This window comes from Silene latifolia, chromosome 1 (assembly GCF_048544455.1).
Source record: "Silene latifolia isolate original U9 population chromosome 1, ASM4854445v1, whole genome shotgun sequence".
Classification (NCBI taxonomy): domain Eukaryota; kingdom Viridiplantae; phylum Streptophyta; class Magnoliopsida; order Caryophyllales; family Caryophyllaceae; genus Silene; species Silene latifolia.
The window spans coordinates 9,059,909-9,082,413 of record NC_133526.1 but is presented as its reverse complement, the minus strand read 5'-3'; the positions used below and the strand labels follow the sequence as shown (position 1 = coordinate 9,082,413).

The following is a 22,505-nucleotide window of genomic DNA, read 5'->3' as shown; positions in this document are numbered from 1 at the left end:
AACCCTTTGTAAACACAACCCTAGATCTGAGAATTTTCCATAATTATTTGTAATCTTTCCTTAATCAAGCTTTAATCTTTCCTCAATAATTAGTAATTACTTAGTGAAATTAGTTAGTATTAGTAAGAATCAATTGTTTACACTTGGTTTTTGAAGATTGTATTGGGAGATTTGGGAGGTTTTCCTTCTTATTATTCAATCAAGCAATCACCTTTACTTGTGTTGGTATATCTCCTCTCTTATTTACTTGTTAATCATTTGTTTACATTTTGTTTTTGTCTCTTATAATTGCTATAATCATCTCCATGTCTTCTTTTTATGTTGTTTGTTCTTCTCCTCTTATTAGCATGATTAACTCCAACATGAGTGAGTAGTTACCCTTCTAGGGTTTAGGGGGAGCCTAAATAGGATTAGTGGGCATGATTAGTTGATAAGTTTTGAGTCTTTGGTGTAGGAATTTGTCTTTCTTAGCATTGCATACAAGGTGTTTGACGAATTGTGTGAGTGAAAGCTTGTGTCTTTTTGTCTTACTAACTTAATTCCTCCTTTGAATGAAAATTTGTTGGTGGTCTTGTTGCATGTTTTGAATTAGTTGTTGCTCAACGAAAGTTGGTAACCGCCTCTAGGACGAACCCTCACCTTAGACTATTTTATCGACTTGTCGCCCTTAGTTCATTTAGGTGACCCCGAAGACCCTAGTCTCTTAATCAATCGTATTCATCTTCATTCAATCGTTTATTTAGTTGCTCTAGTAGTTAAAATCAAAACCCTTCTTCTTCATTTTTGACTAGACTTGACTCTTAGTTAGGCTAAGTGGAAACCCCCGCCGTCTTCGTGTTCGACCCCGATTTACAACTAAATTGGGTTATTATTGTTGGTGGTAAGTGTGTTGACCCCACCGTTGAAAACTTACCCATCACTATATACTGCAAAAAATAACAAGACCTACGATAAGTGGTGTTCATGTGAAATTGACACGGTTAATGATTAAAATGATGAAAATATACGAGAAACAAATTAAGTAAAAAAATATTGGACAATAATGAAAATGAGCTACCGACTTATCGTCTATTCAATTAACACAGTTAATTTTGTATCACAATTCTCAATGTCCAATTAGTAGTTCCATATCACCTTCATTAGGCATTACGGCTACTTACCAATATAATATAATATCGCAATCTATATAAAATAGATACTAAAATGTTGCTATGGTTCTCACCAAACTATATGAATTATAAGCCAGGTAAAATATCTTCGTCTGTCCGTGTTAGCAACACAGGGCTAAAAAAATGTCAACATGTTTCATACTAATGAGGTTACAGACTTACAGTTATGCGTAAACTTAAACAATTAATCTCAAACTAGTTTAGATCCCGCGCAATGAATGCGCGGTATTTATAGAGTTACTAATATAGACCCCGTGTAATATATGCACGGTATTTATAGAATTTTACTTTTTAGTGTATTATTTATAGAATTTAAATTGATCATTCATTTATTTTTCATGTTTCTCCTTAATGTATTTTATAGAGAAATAAATAAAAATTTAAATCGTAGGAAGTAATAAAATGAGTATTTGTTTTTTTTTTTTTTTTACCGAGAAATTAGCGATGTCAATTTACAAATATTTACTAATACCATAATTTTTTAGCCGTAAATTCTTATCATAAAAAGTCAATAAAGTTTTATAAATAAGTTCTTTAAAAAAAAAAATTCTTATCCTAAATAGATCGGAGATAAATTTGTGCAAAATGTGAAATATTAAATGTTATAAATATTTAAATACAAAAGATCATACCCATTTATAATTTATCCTGCCCACATCTGTAGTATATACGAAAAATACCAAACACTATTCACTATTTTAGGAAATACTGTAGGTTTTAGGCGGGAAAAAATTGGAGTTTCGCCTATTCATTTAGTAGATAGGGAATGCACCCGTGATTTTTACGGGTACGAAAAGTAGTTGAATCAATTAGAATGCGAGGAAATTTTGAACACAAGTTTTTTGTCCATCATTATTTTTTTTAAAAAAAAAAAACGTTTTTCCTCCATAATTTTCCCGCCAAAAATAGAAACCCTAGACTCATCCTAAAACTCCCCCCAAAACACCCGCAAAATCCAAATGTAAATCAATTACTCGCAATAATAATCAACCTTCCAATCTACAATTCTCCTCCAGTAATCATCCGTCACCGTCAATGGCCGACGCTGCCCCAACTGGCTGCTACAAATGCGGCCGACCCGGCCACTGGTCCCGCGACTGCCCCTCCTCTAACCCTAACCCTAACCCTAACACTACCCCCAATTCAGCTCCGGCTAAGGTCTACCCTAACTCTAACTCTTCCTTTAATAACGGCGGCACTTTCCGTCCTAAGCTTGGTGCTACCTCTGCTCCGCCTAAGCCCAAGAAGGCGCCTCGTACTCGCCCAAAGCTTACCCCTGAGTTACTCCTCTCCGATCAGGGCCTCGGTTATATTCTCCGCTACTTTCCTCCTAATTTTAAGTGCCGCGGCCGCGGTTATGAGGTCAGCTCATTCTTTCTTTTATTCATTACTATCTACCGCACTTTATACATGCGATGAGATTAATTATTACTCCCTCCGTCCCAGTCGATTATTTACCTATTCTATTAGTCAATTGTTTACCTTTTTATTTTAGTAATGTCTTTGGTGGGTAACTTGATTCTCTACACTCAAATTGGCCCACTTCTTATCCAATAATTGGTTCACTCCTCTTTTCTTGTTTTTTGTGCCAAAGCCAAATGTAAACAAATGACCAGGACGTAGGGAGTACCTTGGATTTTGTTTAAGATCAATTTGTCAAACCTGGTTGTGTTTTGTTTGCATTGTTTATTTGTATGCCGACTAGTTAGTTATTGCATATAAAGGGATTAAGATTGTTGTAGTGTGAGATTGAGTTGTTGCCAGTTTTGATTACTCCCTCCGTCTCATTCATTAGTTTACATTTGCCTAAAATATGCTGAATTTGTCAAATCTGGTTGAATTTTGTTTGTATTGTTTATTTGTATGCTGAGTAGTTAGTTATTGAATATAAAAGGGATTGAAATTGTTGTACTGTCGAGTGTGAGATTGAGATGTTGCCACTTTTGATTACTTCCTCCGTCCCATTCATTAGTTTACATTGATTAAGGCCTTGTTTGGATAGAAAAAAAAGGAGGGAAGAGAAAAGAAGGGAAGGGGAGGGGAGGGAGAATGGAGGAGATGATTTTCCCTCCAAATCTTGCCTATGTTGGTGGGGAAATAATTTGCCTTGTAGGAGAGAAATGGAGGGATCCATTTTCCCTCCCCTCCAAATCCCTCTACCTTCATTTTGCTAACCAAACAATGGATTTCCCATCCTTCCAATTCCCTCCCCTCACTTTCCCCCCAAATCTCTCAATCCAAACACACCCTAAAATATCTGACAACGAATATAAAAGGTAAACAAATGATTGAGACGTCTCAACCAAGCTTATTTGTCATTATGTTAAACACTGCTGGCAGGTTGATTATGTGTTATTGAGTGTCAAAGTTTGCCTTGGCTAGCCCATAGAGTTCAACTTTTGACTGATGGAATGTTTATCACAAATTCATGATACACTCGTGGTTAATCATGTTTTGGGTTGCCAATGTTTGATTAATGTCTTATGTTAGCTCATTTGTCATCAAAAAATGCATTTGATTTGCAGCTCATCCTAGAATTCTGATCTACATTTTCAAGTTTCAACCTTTTATCTATTTTCGTGGATTGTTTTCGATAAAGATGTGCGTCGATACATGTAAAGATGAAACTTTGTTGTGGAGCTGAAAGTAAAATGAGGATTTTTGAGAAGCCTTATGTTGGATCACATTCTGATGTCTGTGTTTATGATAGAGAACAATTGTTTAAAAAGAAAAAGTTGGTACACAAGTCTTATGTATACGATAGGGAAAGACAAACGGGTAGGAGTGTGGAACGTGAGGGTTGTGAATTCTATAGTCCTTTGTTTGCGCTTTGTATGTACGACTAGTATTTAGTACTCCATAAGTACATCATATGAATCGCCTTGCTCTGTAAAAATAATGTCATCTGCAGTCTCGCAGATAATTGAATAGTTGCTCGATTATTTGCAAGTTATTCAGTCTACTTTAGTCTATCACTAGTGGGCTCACATCTTCACAATGGATCCTTCTTAGGAGGACACAGACCATTGATGGATCGCTTTGCAGTTATCGTAAAGTTCTTAGCAGATGGAGACTCTTATCCTAGTAGATATAATTGAATGTGAACTCATGAGCACACATAATTCTGTCTATGGCAAATCCTAATACAACATACATTGAACTCTTGCTTATCAAGTTTCATCTTGGAACACTCTTTCTTCTATTTTCATTTCTCATTAATCATTGTCCATTATTTTTATTCTGCAGGTCAATGATCTGGGGAATCTGCTTCGTATGTATGCAGAGTGGCACGCTCAACTTATCCCATATTTTCCATTTGATCAATTTATACACAAGGTGGAGGAAGCTGGATCAAAACGTGTGAAGGTGCAGCACATTCCTTCAAAAATACTTCCTGTACATTGACTTCATAATTATACTGAAGCAGCATTCCCGAATAATGTTTTCAGTTTTTTACCTCGTATAGCTAGCTTATTCTATGTTAACACTGTTTTTGATAACTTGCTAGTTGCTACTGTCATGAACTTAGTTTTGCTTTCTTGATACTCACCTTGTTTTAATGCTCTTAGATGTGCATTGCTGAATTAAAAGAAAGAGTTGCTAACGGAGGAGATATCACAAAGCTGAAAGAGTCAGAACATGAAAATGAGATTCCCGTTGATAAGGAAGGTAAGCCTACCTTCTTTTTATACTCGTATTTGTTAAGATGAATATGCTTGATTGCATGTGCCCTTTTGCATGTTGTTGTTTTAGAGGTTGAGTTTTATGTAGTGCTCAATATTCGAAACAAATACACAAAAATCGTTGTTAGTTAAAAAAGAATAGTAATCACAACTGCACAAGTCTAAAATTTACGCATGGGGTTCGGTGTGAGGTCATTCTTTGCTAGCGGTTCAAAATTTTAATTTTTCTTTTGTATCCATTATCGATTAAACATTTTATCTGTGCTTTTGCAATTACTTTAGTTGGTTAAATGATAAGTTTTCTATAGCTTGACCACTAATCTTGCTACTTTTTCATGTAAATTATGATAGAATATATACCCTAATATCTCTGAGTCTCTGACAACTAATTTATGTGGAGAATGGGGTGTTTACTAGTTTTGGCTGTCCCTTCTATTATTAGAACTCAGCTCTTGAAGTCAGCTTTTTTGCTTCTTTAACATCAAGTATCAGATTTAGTTACTTGTAAGTTTATTTTTTACCTGGCATAAAACATGAACTGGGATATTGTAACTTTGAAAGCCCTCTTTTGAATGAGAGACCTGCAAAGTTGGTAACATTGGACTTTTGTCATGCTTTTACAGTTTTACTATATTAAATTAAACTCTTTAAATGTCCAGAATTGTTCCATATTTCCAATAGGGCCAAACTCATTACTTTTTGCTTTTGGATTGTGGTGGAATAAATCAAAAATGGCTCACTAAAGTGGCTGCGATTTTTTTTCTTGTGAAGTAGCGGTCTTATGGTGTAGTTCTCGAAGCAAATTTCATCTTGGGTCATTCGAAAACAGCCTCTTTGTGTTGCTAATACAAGGGTAATGTTGTTGTAGATGTCCTGAATGTGGAAGAGCCAGGTAATCTCCAAGATGATTTCCCTTTCAACAGTAATGAGGCTGATGAGATGCATGAAGATTTTCTGAACGAAATCTATAACACGACTACTGAAGTAAGCTTAATGCCCTTCTCAGAGTTGCATTTGTATTGGTTATGTGCAAATATTTCTGAAATACTTTGCCCTTTATGGGTTAATGTTTTGCAACAGGAAGCATCCCATTCTCTGAAAGGTGACCACTCTTCAGCTGCCGATATGCCTCCAAGTAAACAGTTTGACAAATCACCAGATGGTGGAAGAACAAGTGTCAGTGTTGATGAAGTTACTGATCAACAGAAAGCTCTAATGGAAGCCAAGAGGCTCAAGGCACTCGAGAGAGCTGCTGCCAGATCCCGCATCCTAAAAGCTTCTTAAAGTTCATGCCTCCGTCTCTTATGCTTACATCTAGCCGATTTAGGAAACAAAATTGTTCCAGATACCTAAATTTTCCTTATGTTTATTAGTGTTATATAATGTGTAAAACCAGGAAACAGGATCAGGTTTCTTGACATTGCTATGACATGGAATCAAGTTTTACATAAGCCGAATATCCAGTTAAATAAATACTTTAGGGGCATCCACAATTGGTGTTTTGTAAGTCCATTTGTTCTTATTAAGAAGCTCGTTACAAAAACATAAATCATTAATATCCATTCCTCAGTTAAGATTGACTTTGCGGTTGTAGAACTGAGCAACGCATAGCATTCCTGCTTCTGCTATTATTCCTAATGGTAGTGCTGCTTCGAGCCATACCAACCCCATTTTTTTTTCTGAGTTTTCTTTATGAGATTGATGATACTCGGTAATTATCATGTAAGATTGTTGTATAACATGTTACCATGCCTTCTGCACCTCATTTAATGATAAGAATAAATAAGGTATACAAGCATTATAAGATCGTTGTACGCTGTATAATAGTGTTCCAGGATCATTTTTAACACAATACAAGTTAGATTGACATTAATATTTACCATTGACTACAAAATAATAGAGCATAAAGGCATGTAATTTCATTTTGATTATAGAATTAAAATTAAAAATATAGTTAGATTGTATTATCACGAGCAAAGAACGATTTATTTGACAAAAATATGTTTAAATGTGTATTTGAAGCCGAATTATGTTTTCTAGCACTGAAAACCTGAACCCATTCTTTTCTGGGTGATTTCCTTAAATAAATGTTATTGTAGAAAATAATTCACCTATATGGTTTCTCAAAAAAATATTTCCCATTATAATGTTTCTTTAGGTTTGGATAGCTAACATGAGTACTACCTCTCAATGATTATACCAACTAAGATAGCTGACATAGCCTACTGCCATTCCAGCTCGAATAAGAGGCCATCACAGTACAAACACCCTGATCAATGCAGTCTATATAAGGTGCGATATGGATACTCTCTAACTCTGTAGCCAAATCCAATGCATAGGAATTTAGTTACTTAACAGGCCGCAACACTTGGCATTATTGAACAAGGCTGAACATTGGAGAGTAATTCTAGCGTGATATCTCCGCGCCCTACAAAACCACTTTAATGATGATGACCACAAAACAGAAGGTCAAGGTTTCAACCATAGCCCCCCTGCTTGAAATATTCATTTCTTAAATCATTGAAGCAAGGGGAACAAACTGAGAGTTTATATGCCGGAATATACACGAATTGAGAAAAACAGCATGGGCGAAAGTGTTGCCAGCTATTTCAGCCATTTTTGCTGATGTTTTGAGCTTGAATATATAGTTCAGTTTTACAGAAGATGAGTGCAGTAAGCTTTTGAGCAAAATGAGGGAATAAATAGAATTGAAAATTAAACAGAAAAGTTGCAGTAGAACACTATTAAAATGCCAAGACTCTGCTGATAACGATAAGTACGCACATAATGACTTTACAAGTGTTGAAGATCTACTAACCTTCCCTATGAATAATTCTCGTCCTTGATTACCATCCTCTCGACTAATGTTTACTTATAGACCAAGCTTCAATGAGACTATCTTCTTGGTTGTGTTTGGATACTAAAAGTGGAGGGAAAGGGAGGGGAGGAGGATGGAAGGAAGGGAAGGGGAGGAGAAGGGAGTTTTCCCTCCAAATCTTTTCTCTGTTGATGGGATTTCAATTTGCGCTGTAGGAGGGAAATGGAGGGATCCATTTTCCCTCCAATCCAAATCCCTCACACCTAATTTACTAACCAAACAAAGGATTCTGTCTTCCTCCCTCTCCCTCCAAATACCGCCATCCAAACAAAGTGTTAGGGATACTCGAATTCAACTATTACCAATCTACATAAATGTACTCCTTGATACATTACAAGCAAATTCTTGTTCATTGACAAAGAAAATTAACAACTCATTTCAAGCTACCTAAATTTTGCACAGTCTTGTTCATAGAAAGAGCAGATAATTTGAGTATCTTTATAAAGAAGCCCCCCTTCAGAACTTGCACAAAAAGTTAAATGGGTTAAAGGCTTAAAGCATAGAGCCTCAGATTATGCAGGTAGCGAGACTGCCGATTTCAGACTTTGATCAGACTCTGATCATAAAGTTCTGAAATATGATACAATTACTAACATGGGTCATCAAGTGAAACAAGAGATTACCATAGTACATACCTGGCCGATGTAACCTCAGTAGAAGCATCAGGCGCTAAAAAGCTAAGGGGTGGAAGACTTGCCAAATCTAATAAGATTATCCCTGTTGTAATGAAGAACCAAGAGAGAACAAACTCTGTCTGACCTCGAGAGTTGTTGGATCAAATTACTCGCTACTATGATCATCCGTGATTGTCTCCGATTATTGGAGTTTGCACGCTTCAAATCCATACAAGATGTAGCCAATAGCAAAAAGCCAAGAATAGAATATGGCAAAACAAAAGGCTGATGTTCATTGATAGTAAGAATTGTCTTTGATCCATAAGTACAACAGATACCCGGTCTTGGTATTCAAACTCACTGATTTACAATATTTGTTTTCTTAGTTTTCAATCCAAATCCCAATGGAAACAAAGGATCGTATGAATTTTTTCCCGCATCTAATGGCAGTTGGTTCACATTTTTAAACCAAGTCACTGGGAGCAGACCCTCGAATTCACAATCACCAAACAGAAGATCGGTTACTCCATTTCCTTCACTTCCAGGCAAGAAAGCAGCAATTAATCCATCCATCTTGTCTAGAAGCCATGGCTCTAAAACTAAAGGCCTCCCAGAAATCAAAATTACAAGGGTAGGAATCCTATCTGCAACTGCACTAATCAAGTCAGCACCATTAAATGGGATACTGAGCACTGAGTTGTCACCCGTGAACTCAGCATATGGAGCTTCACCCACAACTACGACAGCATAGCCGAAATCTTCTTTTGTTAAGGTGTCAGGTGATGGGAACTCGTCATAAACAACTTGAGTCCCATCCCCAACAGCACCTTTAATTGCATCCAAGATGGTAATTCCTGCAATACAAACAGTGTTATCAGCACGCAATTATGTTTACATGCTGTTGTCAATTATGAACAAGAGCAAAAATCAAACAGACATGTCGAACAGGGTTTACCCCGACTAAACACTTGTTTTTGGTCCAAGACTGATCTCAGCAACTCAGCCTCACCCCCATTAGGATGGAGGTTTCCCATATTACCCCCACCCCCGCTAGATCCCTCTGGCACCTTTCCTTCACCCACAAAATTACTAGTTTGACAGAATAATTATTCCAAGAAAAACATACCAGTGGTTAATCTGCCACTATCTCCGTTCCAAGTTATAGTCCAGCCACCACACTGATATCCAAGATTATCAGCATGTGTTCCTGCAACAAGAACTTTTTTGGCATTTTTATCCAATGGAAGGAAAGGATTTTTTGGATCTTTTCCATTCTTCAGAAGTACCAAAGACTTGCGGACTGCTTCTCGTGCTAGGTCACGGTGCAACTGTCGCAGAACCAAGCAGTGAGGCAGTAAGCTAAAAATTTAAATAAATGCTAACTGGCGTGAATAGCGGACAACATCAACCACTAACACTAGAGGATCTCTAGTCTAGTCTATGATGATATGATAGGTCCAACACTTCCAAGTTTATAACTGATTCAACATTGCAAAAAGAAAGTAAGCAAAATTTCAAACCTACCTTGCAACCAACAACATCTAGCAAAGACCTGTCGCTATATGGATGCTCAAAAAGCCCTGCAACAAACTTCACTCTCAAAATTCGTTCAACTGCATCATCAATCGTAGACAACGGTATCTCTTTCGATTCTACAAGATAGGTCAACTCACGGAGATACTTTTCGTATTCAAAAGGAACCATTACCTGCATGCTTACTCTGTCAAGGATGGAACATTAACAAAAGAAAAGTTTAAGCCATACAAGTACAATTATTGTTTCCTTACCATGTCTATTCCTGCATTGATAGCAGATGAAACGCAGAAACGATAGTCTGCACCTTTAGGTTCACAAATTCTGTCAATGCCCTCCCAATCTGAAATTATAAAGCCCTGAAGCAAAATTCAAAATTAAATTCCCAGTTTCACAGTGGCTATATGATCAAAATATGACGGTAAAAGAGGATAGATGATAAACTGATCTCACTCACATTAACCAAAAATAATGCAAAACTGAGCAGGTAATGTTTGTAACACTGTACCCTCATTTCTAAACAATTTATATACAGAGTATATATCATTAATGAAGGCAGTAAGTATAGAAGTTATGTACTGCCATGTTAACGCAGCCTTAGCGGTTACTCTATAAGTTGTCCTAACAGCTTATGTGTAGTGAGGTATAGAAGCTGTATACTGCCATGTTAAATGTCACTCAATAAGTCGTGTCATTACAAAAATACAAACGATAATCCAGGCATAATAGTGTGGAAATATACCTTAAACCCCAGCTTCTCTTTTAGAATCTCAGTGAGAAGAAAACGTTCTGCATGAAGATTTATTCCATTCCAGCTAGAATAGGAGGCCATAACAGTACAAACTCCCTGAGCGATACAGTCCAGATAAGGTGCCATATGGTTCCTCTCTAAATCTTCAAATGAAGTTATCGTATTCCCCTCATTTATACCTTTATGAGTTCCCCCATCACCAACGAAGTGTTTGGCACAAGCAATGACATTCTTTCTGGAACATTTAATAATGAATCCAATAAGTTGAAAGCATGATGTAACTTACTACAACAGGCTAGTTGAAGGGGAGAAAACACAAATTTGTTGAAAATAGAATTTGTCCTTCACCTTCCAGCAACATAAGGATAACCGTTTGGGTGTCCCATTGGAGGATTCCCCTGCAACCCTGATACAATAGAAGTCATCTTCCTCACAATTTCGGTGTCTTCACTATAACTCTCATAACATCTTCCCCACCTCGGATCTTTGCAAACCTGTAAGGAGACGTAATTTGTCTGTCCATCAATAAAGAGAAAAGGTCCGAGCCATCAATCAGTGGCCTAAATACTCTTGATGTTGTGGGGCCATACCAAGTTATCAACCCACGGGTTTCAGAGTAGCAACATTTGGACAAAAGGACATGTTCATGTACATTTTCATTTCGCTAGCTACGCTTTTGCTGTAACTGTTATGGAGATACCTCCAATCCGACAACATTTGGACAATAGGACACGTTGATATAAGTTACATTCCTAACACACCAACACCCTACAAATTTCAAATTTGTATTCGTAGCATCCTAAGAAGTCATACTCCCTCCTTCCTTCTATGTTCTTCCCATGTCATTTTGCATTGTCTCCAACGCCATACTTTGACTATCTATTTCTCCATTTATGTATTACATTTTTTGTCGGAGATATTATTTTGTGAAAGATTTTTAAACATGAATGTTCTAGTTTCATTTGTTAAACTTTATAATTTTCAAACTAAGTAAGTAACACCGGTCAAAGTACCAAAATATGAAATGGGTAGAAGGAAGGAGGGAGTATCAAACAACACAAGTAATCCACTATTAACTCTCTTCCAAGTACTCTATGAATTGAAAATGTCTCATCTAAACAACTATCTCACTTACGCCTTGTTCTTTTGGACTAAACCTGCCCGAATTGAATTGAAATACTTAACAAAACTACGACCAAGAGTATGCATAACTTCAGCGAATCACTATGGCAATCAACATTCAACACTAACAACGACTAAAATGAAAATTACTCACAGCAACGCAAGGAGCAAACGTATAATGAGCTCCACTTGCTCTAACCTCCAAAGCAGTCGCGACACCAATTCTATAAGCCAAGTCCGCATCCCTACATCAAAATACACAATAATTCACCCCTAACCACACTCCTAAAAACTAATTTTGTGAAAGCAATAAAAAGAAAACAAACCTAGTAGCGCCAATATTGACATTATGAGGGAAAATAGTAGCACCAAACACATTATTATTGCCATGGATCGCATCAGTTCCATAAATAATCGGAATACCTAGCCTCGATTGCATTGCTAATTTCTGAAAACCGTCAATCATATCAGCCCAATCAGATGATAACGCACGCTCAAACGGAGTACTTCCTCCACCATTCAGTACACTTCCTGAAAATTCGCCCACCAATTGAATATCTTCCATATTTAATAAGTACTTCATCATAGTTTAAAAAATAATGATACTCCTATTTTTGTTGAATTTAGATCAAAAAATGATCTCCGTAAACAATACTCCCTCCGTTTCTAAAATACATTCCATATTTGAGACTTCGATTAGCTAAAACTCGTATTAATAATACGGTTAATGTGTCGTCTTGAAGACCGTCAAAAGTCAATTAAGAAGTTCATAAGTCAATTGCGGGAGTATATTTCCAATCTACGACTTAAATCTCGTATAATTACGAATAAGCAGGTATTTCCGAGACGGAGAGATGAGGATCGCGAAAAGTCAAGTAGGATTTAGGAAGATCATAAGTCAAATCAATTGAGGGAGTATATTTCTAATCATAAATCTCGTATAATTACGAACGTAATAAGGTATTTACGAGACGGAGAGAGTAAAAAAAGAGTACCGATGGCGAGGTTTTTGAGAGGGTGAGACGAGGTGACGGTGCGTTCAATCTGAGTCATCTGAGCGAGTTTCTCTTGGAGAGTCATACGAGTTAGAAGATCCTTGACTCGGTCTTCAATCGGCGAGTTAGGGTTTCTGTAGATGCAAGGTTGTTCATCAATGGCTTCCATGGCGGAGATATTTAGGAGAGAAGTGTAAAGTGTTGAAAGGTTGAAGAAAAATGGCGGGAGAAGGAATGTATGTTTGAACTTTGGTGGAGTTTATTTATAGGTGGTAGAGTGGTAGTTGTTAGACTTGTTACACTTGTGGTGGAGTTGGTTAGTTTTGTTTTAGGCTTAAGTTGATAAGTTTTTTTAAAAAAAATAAAAAAAAATTGTAATTTTGCACTACCAAATCCAACTTTGGGTAATTGAGTAGTTATACTGGTTGAGTTGGTACCTACTCTCTTTTAAATTGGAATTTTTTTTTCAATTAGTCTCATTATAGAGGAATATATCCGTTTAAAGTGAAAGATGGGTCAAATATGTTTAAAGTGGTGACATTTTTGGATCCCGTCATGCAATTTGTTGCTTGTCTTACTATTTAGCCCGTTTATAACTATAGACGGATAATGAGAATTTGTGCTTTTTTTATGGTTGTCATTCGGAAATGTATAAATTCTCATATTAGTTGGGTGATATTCCTTGAAATTAAGATACGAATAAAATGTGATAATTTTAATTATAATTTTTGACATGAAATGATCACTTTTCATTACTTCATTTGTAATTGGTTGGGACGATTAAGTATAAAATGGTAACATTATTCTCGTTTTAAGTTTTTTTTTTTTCAAAAGGTGACTATGTCGCTTGTAATAATCGAATCCCGGCCTCACGCTTGAAATAAGATAGCTCTTGTAAGACCATTTAAAGGAAAACTAACTATTGAAAATGTGGAGTTGGTTACTGGACTTTGGTTTTGGATATTAAAATTGTCTAATTTAATATTAAATCCAATTTTATAAACATGTTTGGAGATAATGTACAATTCAATTTTAAATTTCAATTTCTCACTGATATTTCATAAATTCATGATATTGAAATTGGAATTGGGAGGTGAATTTAGGTTCAGTTGGAATATCTAAAGAGAGTTTTCATCACACTTTCAACACAAGTAAAACCATTAGGACCTCATTCTTTTAGACTAAGGCCCTGTTCTTTTGGACTTAATTTGATTCGATTCGGTCCCCGTTCTTTCGGCTTTTTAGAGCCGAATCGAATCGAATGGAGCCGAATCGAATAGAGTGAATCGAATCGAACTAAGGCGATTAGATTTGAATCGAATCGAAATAATAATAATATTAATATTAAATATAATCATATAATTAATAATAATTGTAATGTAATCAATAGTAATAGTTATTATTTTTATTATTATTGTTATTATAGTTAATTTTTTTTTTTTGAAATTGTCATCTCATTAATAATCAACTAAGCGTAGGTTACAATGAAGATAACAAATAGACAAAGGAAAATCAAGATTGCTAACGTAAAAAATACATTCAAAATAACTATCTAAATATCAGTAATATACCGCCGCTCCAAAATCATAAATTTCTTGAATCTATGAATAATCGATGTCTTTGCATCCTTCTTGATGGAGGGAAACAGTGTAGCCGTCTTGATGTATTCATCCACGAAACAAATCTGATAATCTCCCCGTCGATTAAAACTTATTTTATTGATAACAATCCCACGAAAAAATGGAAAAACCCCGAAAGAAGGGACGGAACAACAGATCTCACCAAAAGGGAGACTATTATTGAAAATAAGATAGATCTGCATAAAATTAGTTGTTTAAGAAAGCTTTTGAGAGGCTTACCATCGATGGATGATCGATGGAAGCCCCCGAATAATAATGGAGGCTAGGTTTTTAGAGAGGGTTTTTTTAGAGAGAGAGGGTTTTTTAGTTAATTACTATTACTATTATTCAAATCAATCACTTGTTTAGTTCCATACTCAGCAAGTCCGTATCACTAAATCGGAGAATGGTAATTGGTTGTTAACCGAGCTTCAAACATATCATGGTGCCAATGATGTAGCAGTTAAAAGAACAAACATAATAGCAATCAAATGAAGGAACATGGTTTCAATAATAATATACACCTCCATGAATCCAAGATATATGTTCATAAGGACAAATTAAACAAGTGGAGACCATAGTTCTGGATTACATGTGATCGAACGATCTCTGCCCGTGAGAAAAATTTGGTACTCGCTAAGTCATGATGAAGACACCTTATAATTTTTTATTTTTATTTTTTTTTGATTAGGTAAGAAAACTAGGTTGATCCTCTAGGGTATGACCAACCTATCTCATCTTTTCGAATGAGGGAGGTAAGTTGAAGCCACCGGCTATCAAACCACCTCGAAAGAGTTGGACATGAATGTCCAATAGTAGCCATGAAGTCAGCAACATTGTTGGCTTCACGAAAGCAATGTTTAATTATCACGTCATCAAAAAAATGAAGGTCTAATTTTACATTCTTGATAATACTAGAAATTTCTCAAGGAATTTGCCAAGTACCTCGAATTAAGTTAATAACACATAAATTATCACCTCCAAAATTAACTTTGAGATTTCTAAGTATTTAGCTGCTAAAATACCTTCTTTTAAAGCCAGAGCTTCCGCAACAAGGATACTATTGGATCCGCACTTTTTTGCTCCCAACAAAACGACTTTACCATTGTGATCTCTTATAGAATATCCTAAAGAAGCTTTATTACCTTTTATTCTTGATCCGTCAAAATTTAGCTTTAGAAAACCGTTTCTAGGTTTTTCCCACCAAATTTCTTCCTTTCTATAGTTGTTTCTAGCTGACTCTTCTATCTCGGGATTGTTGAGATCCTTAAATCTAGTCACATTCCAGGTCTTAGTGCTATTATTACATAAAGTAATAAGTTTGCTGATACTTAAATTAACATTATTAAAGATAATATCATTTCTATGAAACCATGCATTCCACCAAATAAAAATAATTTTAATGAAATAATCTTTTGGAATTAAATCTTTGAGATAATTAAGTTTCGTTAGAAAACTTTGATTTGTAATAGTATCATAATTTGACGAAAACTCGTTGAAACTAATAATATTCAGGTCTTGGATGACAGGCCCAATCAAGGGACATTCGTAAAAGAAATGATCTTTGTTTTCAATAGGATTGTTGCACAGAACACAATGAGGTGGGACATCAATATGACTCTTGAGAAGTCTACTTTTCATTGGAAGGCCGTCAACACAAGCTTTCCAAAGAAAAAAAATTTCAATTTAGGAGGAATATTCAATTTCCAAATCACTGAAATTCACATTTGTCAAGAGTTTGATCGAACAAACCTTGCAATAACCAAGTTGTTGTTTTGGTAGAGAAATTTCCATCTACGGACAACCCCCAAATGAGGGTATCCGGAATATCATTATGTTGCACTGGAATGTTAGTAATCTGATTAACAATATCGTTATTCACGGATTGGTTCATCAGTCGTCCTCTCTTTCAGGAGGTAGACCACACGGCCAGTGGCGAATCTAGGATTTATAGAACGGGGGTGACGGGTGTCAGGGTTTTAAATCTCGGTATCGGTCGCGATCGCGGTGGCATGTAATCGCTCCCAAACCACTTGTCGCGGACCAAAATCGCTCGTCGCGGTCGATTTTTGTTTTACAAGGTTTTTTGGCTATATTTTTATTTTTATATATTTCTAATGTTATATTATGTCTAATATGGGTAAAACAACGTTATTAATACTTAATAGTATGATAAAAATCTCGGTCGATGTAGTAATCCCCTATCTACTTGAATCTCCAAATTTTCCCGCGTAAAGTTTAAGAATACGTACTTGGGGTTTATTATTATAGTCTATTCTATAGCTGTATCTTGAACTATAAATGGATATAATTAATCTTTTATTTGGATATATTCATAAAATTGAAATGCTCACAATATGCACAAATTTGATCTGCACGGTTTTTATGATAAAAAATTAGCTAATTAATTTAAGTAAAATATAAATAGCGGGAGTAGTGAATTTATCTCATAATTAATTTGATCGTAACTTTAAGATATGTTATAAAAAAATATATTAATGATAAATTTATGATTATTCAACTTTAAATAGTTTTATTAATTGAAAATAAATTTTAATACTAAATAAAGCTAGTTCGAAAAGGCCCGAATACCTAGTTAAAAAAAAAACACGATCCATTTGTCTACCCATAAGCCACATCTCCACGGTCCCACCACTAAACAATAAATAATATTACAAAAAATAATTCATAAAAAAAATCATGACCCACCCTATACGGCTATACAATTGGTAAAACAGGAAAACAAAGTTCATCATCACCCTTCGTCTTCATCCCTGTAATCCTTATCTTCAACCCAGAAAAAGTCGCGACCCAAACCCAGAAAACGATCAATAAAATAAAATCCTTGCATCTCCTCTATCATCTGCTCATCTTCATCACTAAAATACAATTGGTAATATTTTTTTTTAACTGTTTTAATTTTTTTTTTCTAAAATTAACTAGTTTTAAACCCGTGCAAAATTGCACGGGTATGTATTTGGGCCGGTATTAATGTTTTTGGATGTATTTTTTTTTTTTTGCATTTCTGTTGTACTTATTTAGTTGGTCTAAATCAGCGATCTACATAATTAATGTTTAAACTTGTTACAAATACGTGTTCACATACAATGGTTTAAGAGGAAATAACAAAGGATATTTTCTTAAAAAAATATATATCGTACTATTTAGTTTTTAAAATTATGCATTTAATTTATCCGTATTATATGTAATTCAATCCCGTAATTAAATGGAATTCCTTCTCGTAATTATGTAAATTTTTTTTATTTTTTTTTAAATTATGTAATTCATTTATTTGTAATTAGTTTCATTTATTACGATTTGCAATTCATTTCGCTTATATGCCATTAATTTCATTTATTCGGAATGTATAAAATTATTTCATTGTATTTGTTCTAAGACGGAATTTGTCGCAGTTTGTATATAGCGAATTGAAGAAATAAATACATTGCACACTAACTGGTCCCACAAAACATGTATTTCCAAAAAAAGAAAAGTTGAATTATTGACGTGGCACGCCGTGGATTGAATATTGTCTTCTGAATTAATAAAGATAGGATGTTAACAATCTAACAATCAACCCCGCACAAATAAATGGGCCAAATACGATATAATGTTCAAATGGGCCGAACAAACAAAAAAATAAAGAAAGAAACCAGCCCATACTCAAATTGACCCAACACTAATAAACTCATTGTAATATACACTCATCCTCTCCCAACACTCTCTAAATTCCTAACCCTAATCTAACACCGCCTCCCTCGCCCCCTAGGCCCTATCTCTCTAAGTCCGCCTCCCTTATCCTCTCTCTCTTTAACTCTGCCTCCCTCTTTAATTCCATCTCTAATTCCGCCTTCCTCATCCTGGATCAATTTTATAATACACAAAAAGAAAATGAATTTTATAGTACACACCTGATCTTATAATCGGAATTTATTCACCAATCGCAAACCATATATTTGATCGTGTAACATGATGATGACAAACACAAAGAAAATCGAGATGAAGAGGATGACGGTACAATCTTTTACTCGACCTTTTTTTTATTCTTAATAACATGCAAAGTAATTTAGTTGTATTTTTGTTTAAAATTGTATGCGATTTTACAATAAAAACAATAAAGTTTAATTATTTATGATTAGTGTTAATATTTGTAATCATTAAGTTTTTTAATCACACATCCAGATGAATTGTAAAATCTTTAATGACATGCTATTAATGATCCGTAAATTTTCCATCACTTTAGGTGAAAATTACGAATGAGTCCTATATGCAATGTATATTTCAGACATATCACCTTCAAAATATGGTCTTGTTTTCTTTCCATTATATAAACTTTTCGTGCATTTTTTTATAATATATGTCATTTTAAGTAGAAAACTTCGTATATCTATTATATACATATACATTTCAATTTTATTGTTAATTTAAAACAAAAAAAATTATAAATTTTTTAATTTTGTGGATTAACGCTTTCAATAATCAGATCTGATGTATTATTGTTGATTGGTAATTTATAACAAATTTTGTGACTTGTTTTAATTTCTCTGTCAATTTTAATGCACACAATAAACAGATCTAGGTGACATTGATGATTAGTAATTATTGAATTTTTTCACATGTGGACGTTTTAATTAATTCATTTAAATAAATTGGCTATATTACTTCTAATTTTATTTGATTGAAATCATTAAAAAATGTTATTTTTTTTAATTTGTTTTATAAAATTAAATAATATTCAGTTTTACTTGTCCCGAAACACTTGATTTAACCCAACCCGACTCGATCCTAATGAATCTGACCTAACCCTAGTCTAAGACCTAACCCTACTGCATATGGGCCTGACACGACCCGGCCCAACCTACATGGCTCTGACCCGACCTGACTCACATGTTCGTTATGTAAACTAATATTCTACGGAGTATTTTGCATGAATGTTGCCTGTTATTCCTATTCTGAATTGTAATTTTTTTTAATTAATTGCAAGTTCGGGTTTCGGAGGAGATTTTTCTTTCACGGCATCTCTGATTACGTCACCCGTCGTTATTTTCTGATTTTTTAATTTCGGAATTTTATTATGGACTTATTTGCAGATTGCACAAGCGAAGCGTTTAACCATGACGATATTAATGTAACCTTAACACGGAATGTATAAAATTTTATCATAATATTAATTTGAAGAAGTTTTCCGTAAGATGACTTTATATAATTTGTTGCGAGACGGATTTAAGCACATGCTTTGAAAGACGGATATCTTAGTAATTAAATACGTTGCACACACATGGGTCCCACCATAATCTCTATTTTCGAAAAAAAAATGAAAATGAAAATGTATTAATGACGTGGCGCGCTCTCTGATGAGTATTGTCTTCTGCTTTTATATAGATAAGATGGGGGTGAGAGTTCACCCCCATCACCCTTATAGATTCGCCCCTGGGCATTAACCGTTCGCTATAAATATGACAATCTTTCTTGGCAGGTTAATATGAATGGCGAATACCTCTTATTCATAATAATGTTGTAAAAATTGACTCCACTATAAAACAACGGATTTTCTAACATGTGCCCTTAGGGCACATGATAAGAAGTTAAGTAGGGAAAATTTGTTAAGAATATATCATGACAAAATAGAGTTAAAACTCATATTTACCATAATTAAGTTTAGAGTTGGTCTTCTTAAGATGAACCATTTTGGTATTTTATAAAAAAATGGCATTTTGAGACCATTTTACAGTCAAATGTGACCATTTTTGGAAAACAAGTTATCATAAGTTGTAAAACTAGCTAGCTGGACCATTGTGGTTACATTTGATCATAAAATACCTACAAAGTTTCGACTTTTTGAAAAGAAGAAAATAGTACGAATAATTTATTTTAATTTTAATGTGAATAAGTGGTAATTCGTAGGGTACGGTCCGGTCCCCAACTATCATACGGCCTGGAGCTCCCAACCAAAAAATTAATCTCCGCTAATAATAACAGATTAACAGGGGTGGTTGAGAAAAGTCCGAGATAAAAAAAAATCTCCCATAAACATAAGCAAACAAAGGTGCAGGCAATTCACGTTTTAGACACATACAAATGATACAAATGCCGTCACAAATGAGATAAGTGACGGATAATGTCACCCACAAAACGAATAGGGGGGACAAGGTGGGGGCACCCCCATGTGTTTCCCTCTCTCCTCTATTTGGGTCATTTGTGAGGAAAAATGGTATCCGTCACTCCAAAATGACGGATACGTGCCGTCACAAATGAGATTTTGTGATTCACGTTTTAGACGTACAAATGATACAGTGATAATAATAACGATAGTTGCACAAATGATACAAATGATAATAATGATAGTTGTACAAAATTTGGTGGTTGGTTACCTCTTAAGTAAGGGAACTTGCCACTATAAAAATGAGTCTCCTTCTGAACTAATAATCACAACAACTTATTTTATTTTATATTAACATAATAATAATTTAATATGGAGAAGAATACAATAATGTTAGCCATGATTGGTTTTTGCATGGCGTTTGTTAGTTTTATTCACGTTGTTAATGGAGCTGATCCTTCTCCTCTTCAGGACTTTTGTGTTGGTGCTGACGATTATAATTCCTCAGGTGCATGCCCTGTTCTTTCATTATTATTAAACTACGGGAGTAATATTTTCATGAATGCACGCTTGATATTGATAGGTCTTCTTTTATACGGTTATTTTCGTTTGAAAACTTCAGGATGGACGTACTACTATATGTGTCCATTTACAAATGGTCACTCTTTTAGGGAAAAAAGTGACTATTTTAGGGACTTTTAAATGGTCATATATACATATAGTCCGTCGAATCCTTGCTTCATACGAAAATGGCGTCTAAAAATGAGAATTTACGCTTCATTTGACTTTCCATCTATATAAACTTTTACTTCATAATGTTTTGGAAAGTTAACGAAAAATATGACTAGTATGGACTACGGAGAATGTATATGTTCATACAATAAGACTTATAAACCCTAAGTAATTAAAAATTATAGCCTGAATATAATTACCATGTCAAAAAACATTATTAATACTAACTTGGTTTCATTTATTTTTCAGTGTTTGTCAATGGAAAATTTTGCAAGAATCCCAAGGACGTGACCATGCAAGATTTCTTGTACAAAGGGTTTGACATACGCGGAAACACAAGTAACACACTAGGAGCAACGGCACATTTAATCAACGACGCTTTATTTCCAGCGCTAAACACTCTAGGTATAGCCATAGGCCGAATCGACATTGCCCCGTTCGGTCTAAACGGGCCTCATATACACCCTCTCGGCTCGGAGATTTTTGCGGTTTTAGAGGGGACCCTATACGTCGGGTTTGTGACAACTAACAACAAGCTATACGATGCCATCGTTAAAAAGGGAGACATCGTGGTTTTCCCTCAAGGTTTAATACACTTTCAATTGAATATTGGTAAGACAGATGCGTTGGCTGTAGCCGGCTTTGGTAGCCAAAATCCGGGTCGAATTAATATTCCTAATGCCATGTTCGGGACTGCACCAACTATTTTTAGTGACGTTCTTACAAAAGCATTCCAGGTCAATGAGGACGTGATACACAAACTTCAGAATCAGTTTATTGACCAAGACGCTAGTATTGAATCCGGAAGATCGTGGATGAAGCTTATAGCGGAGGCCATATGAAGTATTGCAGTAATATAAGGATAGTAATTAATCTGGCGCCACTAATATATATATATATAGTGCGTTAGTATCAACTACTGAATTTTACTATCATCGTCTCATAATTTAGACTACGGAATAAGTGTTAGAAGCACATGTATTTTTCTATGTAAAATGGCAATATTTATATCTATTTGTTTTCTTTTTAAGGATCTATCTAGATTTTTTATCAAAATATAGATAAATGCTTACAATAATTTATGTGCTTTATTAAGAAACTGGCAATTATTAATGCAACTCTATTAATATTTCCTATGTTCGGATCATTGTTTACCTTTGATTTGATATAAAGATCAAGCAACAGTTGCTCATCGGTCTGGTTATAGTGAGTATGACTGTTACTCATACCTGTATCACATAAATGAATTTTTCCATTTTAATTTTCAAATGTCTTTGTTTGAACAAATACATCGATCTCTGATTATTTT

At 34.9% G+C, this 22,505-nt stretch overlaps 3 protein-coding genes across 4 annotated transcripts; 2 read left to right on the top strand and 1 right to left on the bottom strand.

The window, feature by feature from the left end:
• The first annotated feature begins 2,012 nt into the window (after positions 1-2,012).
• LOC141596912 (uncharacterized) lies at positions 2,013-6,462 on the top strand. Its single transcript, XM_074417187.1, has 5 exons — positions 2,013-2,531; positions 4,416-4,535; positions 4,739-4,838; positions 5,721-5,836; positions 5,933-6,462. The coding sequence occupies exons 1-5, from the start codon at positions 2,205-2,207 to the stop codon at positions 6,134-6,136; spliced, it is 867 nt and encodes a 288-aa protein (XP_074273288.1). The 5' UTR covers positions 2,013-2,204; the 3' UTR covers positions 6,137-6,462.
• Positions 6,463-8,614: 2,152 nt separating this feature from the next.
• LOC141596895 (uncharacterized) lies at positions 8,615-13,054 on the bottom strand. Of its 2 annotated transcripts, none has more exons than XM_074417180.1 (9): positions 12,746-13,054; positions 12,077-12,281; positions 11,905-11,995; positions 10,977-11,122; positions 10,620-10,863; positions 10,132-10,236; positions 9,869-10,051; positions 9,471-9,672; positions 8,615-9,198 (listed from the first exon to the last, which is right to left on the bottom strand). In XM_074417180.1, the coding sequence occupies exons 1-9, from the start codon at positions 12,912-12,914 to the stop codon at positions 8,702-8,704; spliced, it is 1,842 nt and encodes a 613-aa protein (XP_074273281.1). In that variant the 5' UTR covers positions 12,915-13,054; the 3' UTR covers positions 8,615-8,701. The 2 variants fall into 2 exon arrangements, with proteins under 2 accessions (XP_074273281.1, XP_074273275.1); XM_074417174.1 differs by having other exon boundaries at positions 10,977-11,143; positions 12,746-12,997.
• A 7,719-nt stretch (positions 13,055-20,773) lies between these two features.
• LOC141649125 (putative germin-like protein 2-1) lies at positions 20,774-22,226 on the top strand. The gene is made up of 2 exons (XM_074457844.1): positions 20,774-20,972; positions 21,446-22,226. Exons 1-2 carry the CDS (start codon positions 20,837-20,839, stop codon positions 22,036-22,038), a joined length of 729 nt encoding a protein of 242 aa, XP_074313945.1. The 5' UTR covers positions 20,774-20,836; the 3' UTR covers positions 22,039-22,226.
• The last annotated feature ends 279 nt before the right edge of the window (positions 22,227-22,505 follow it).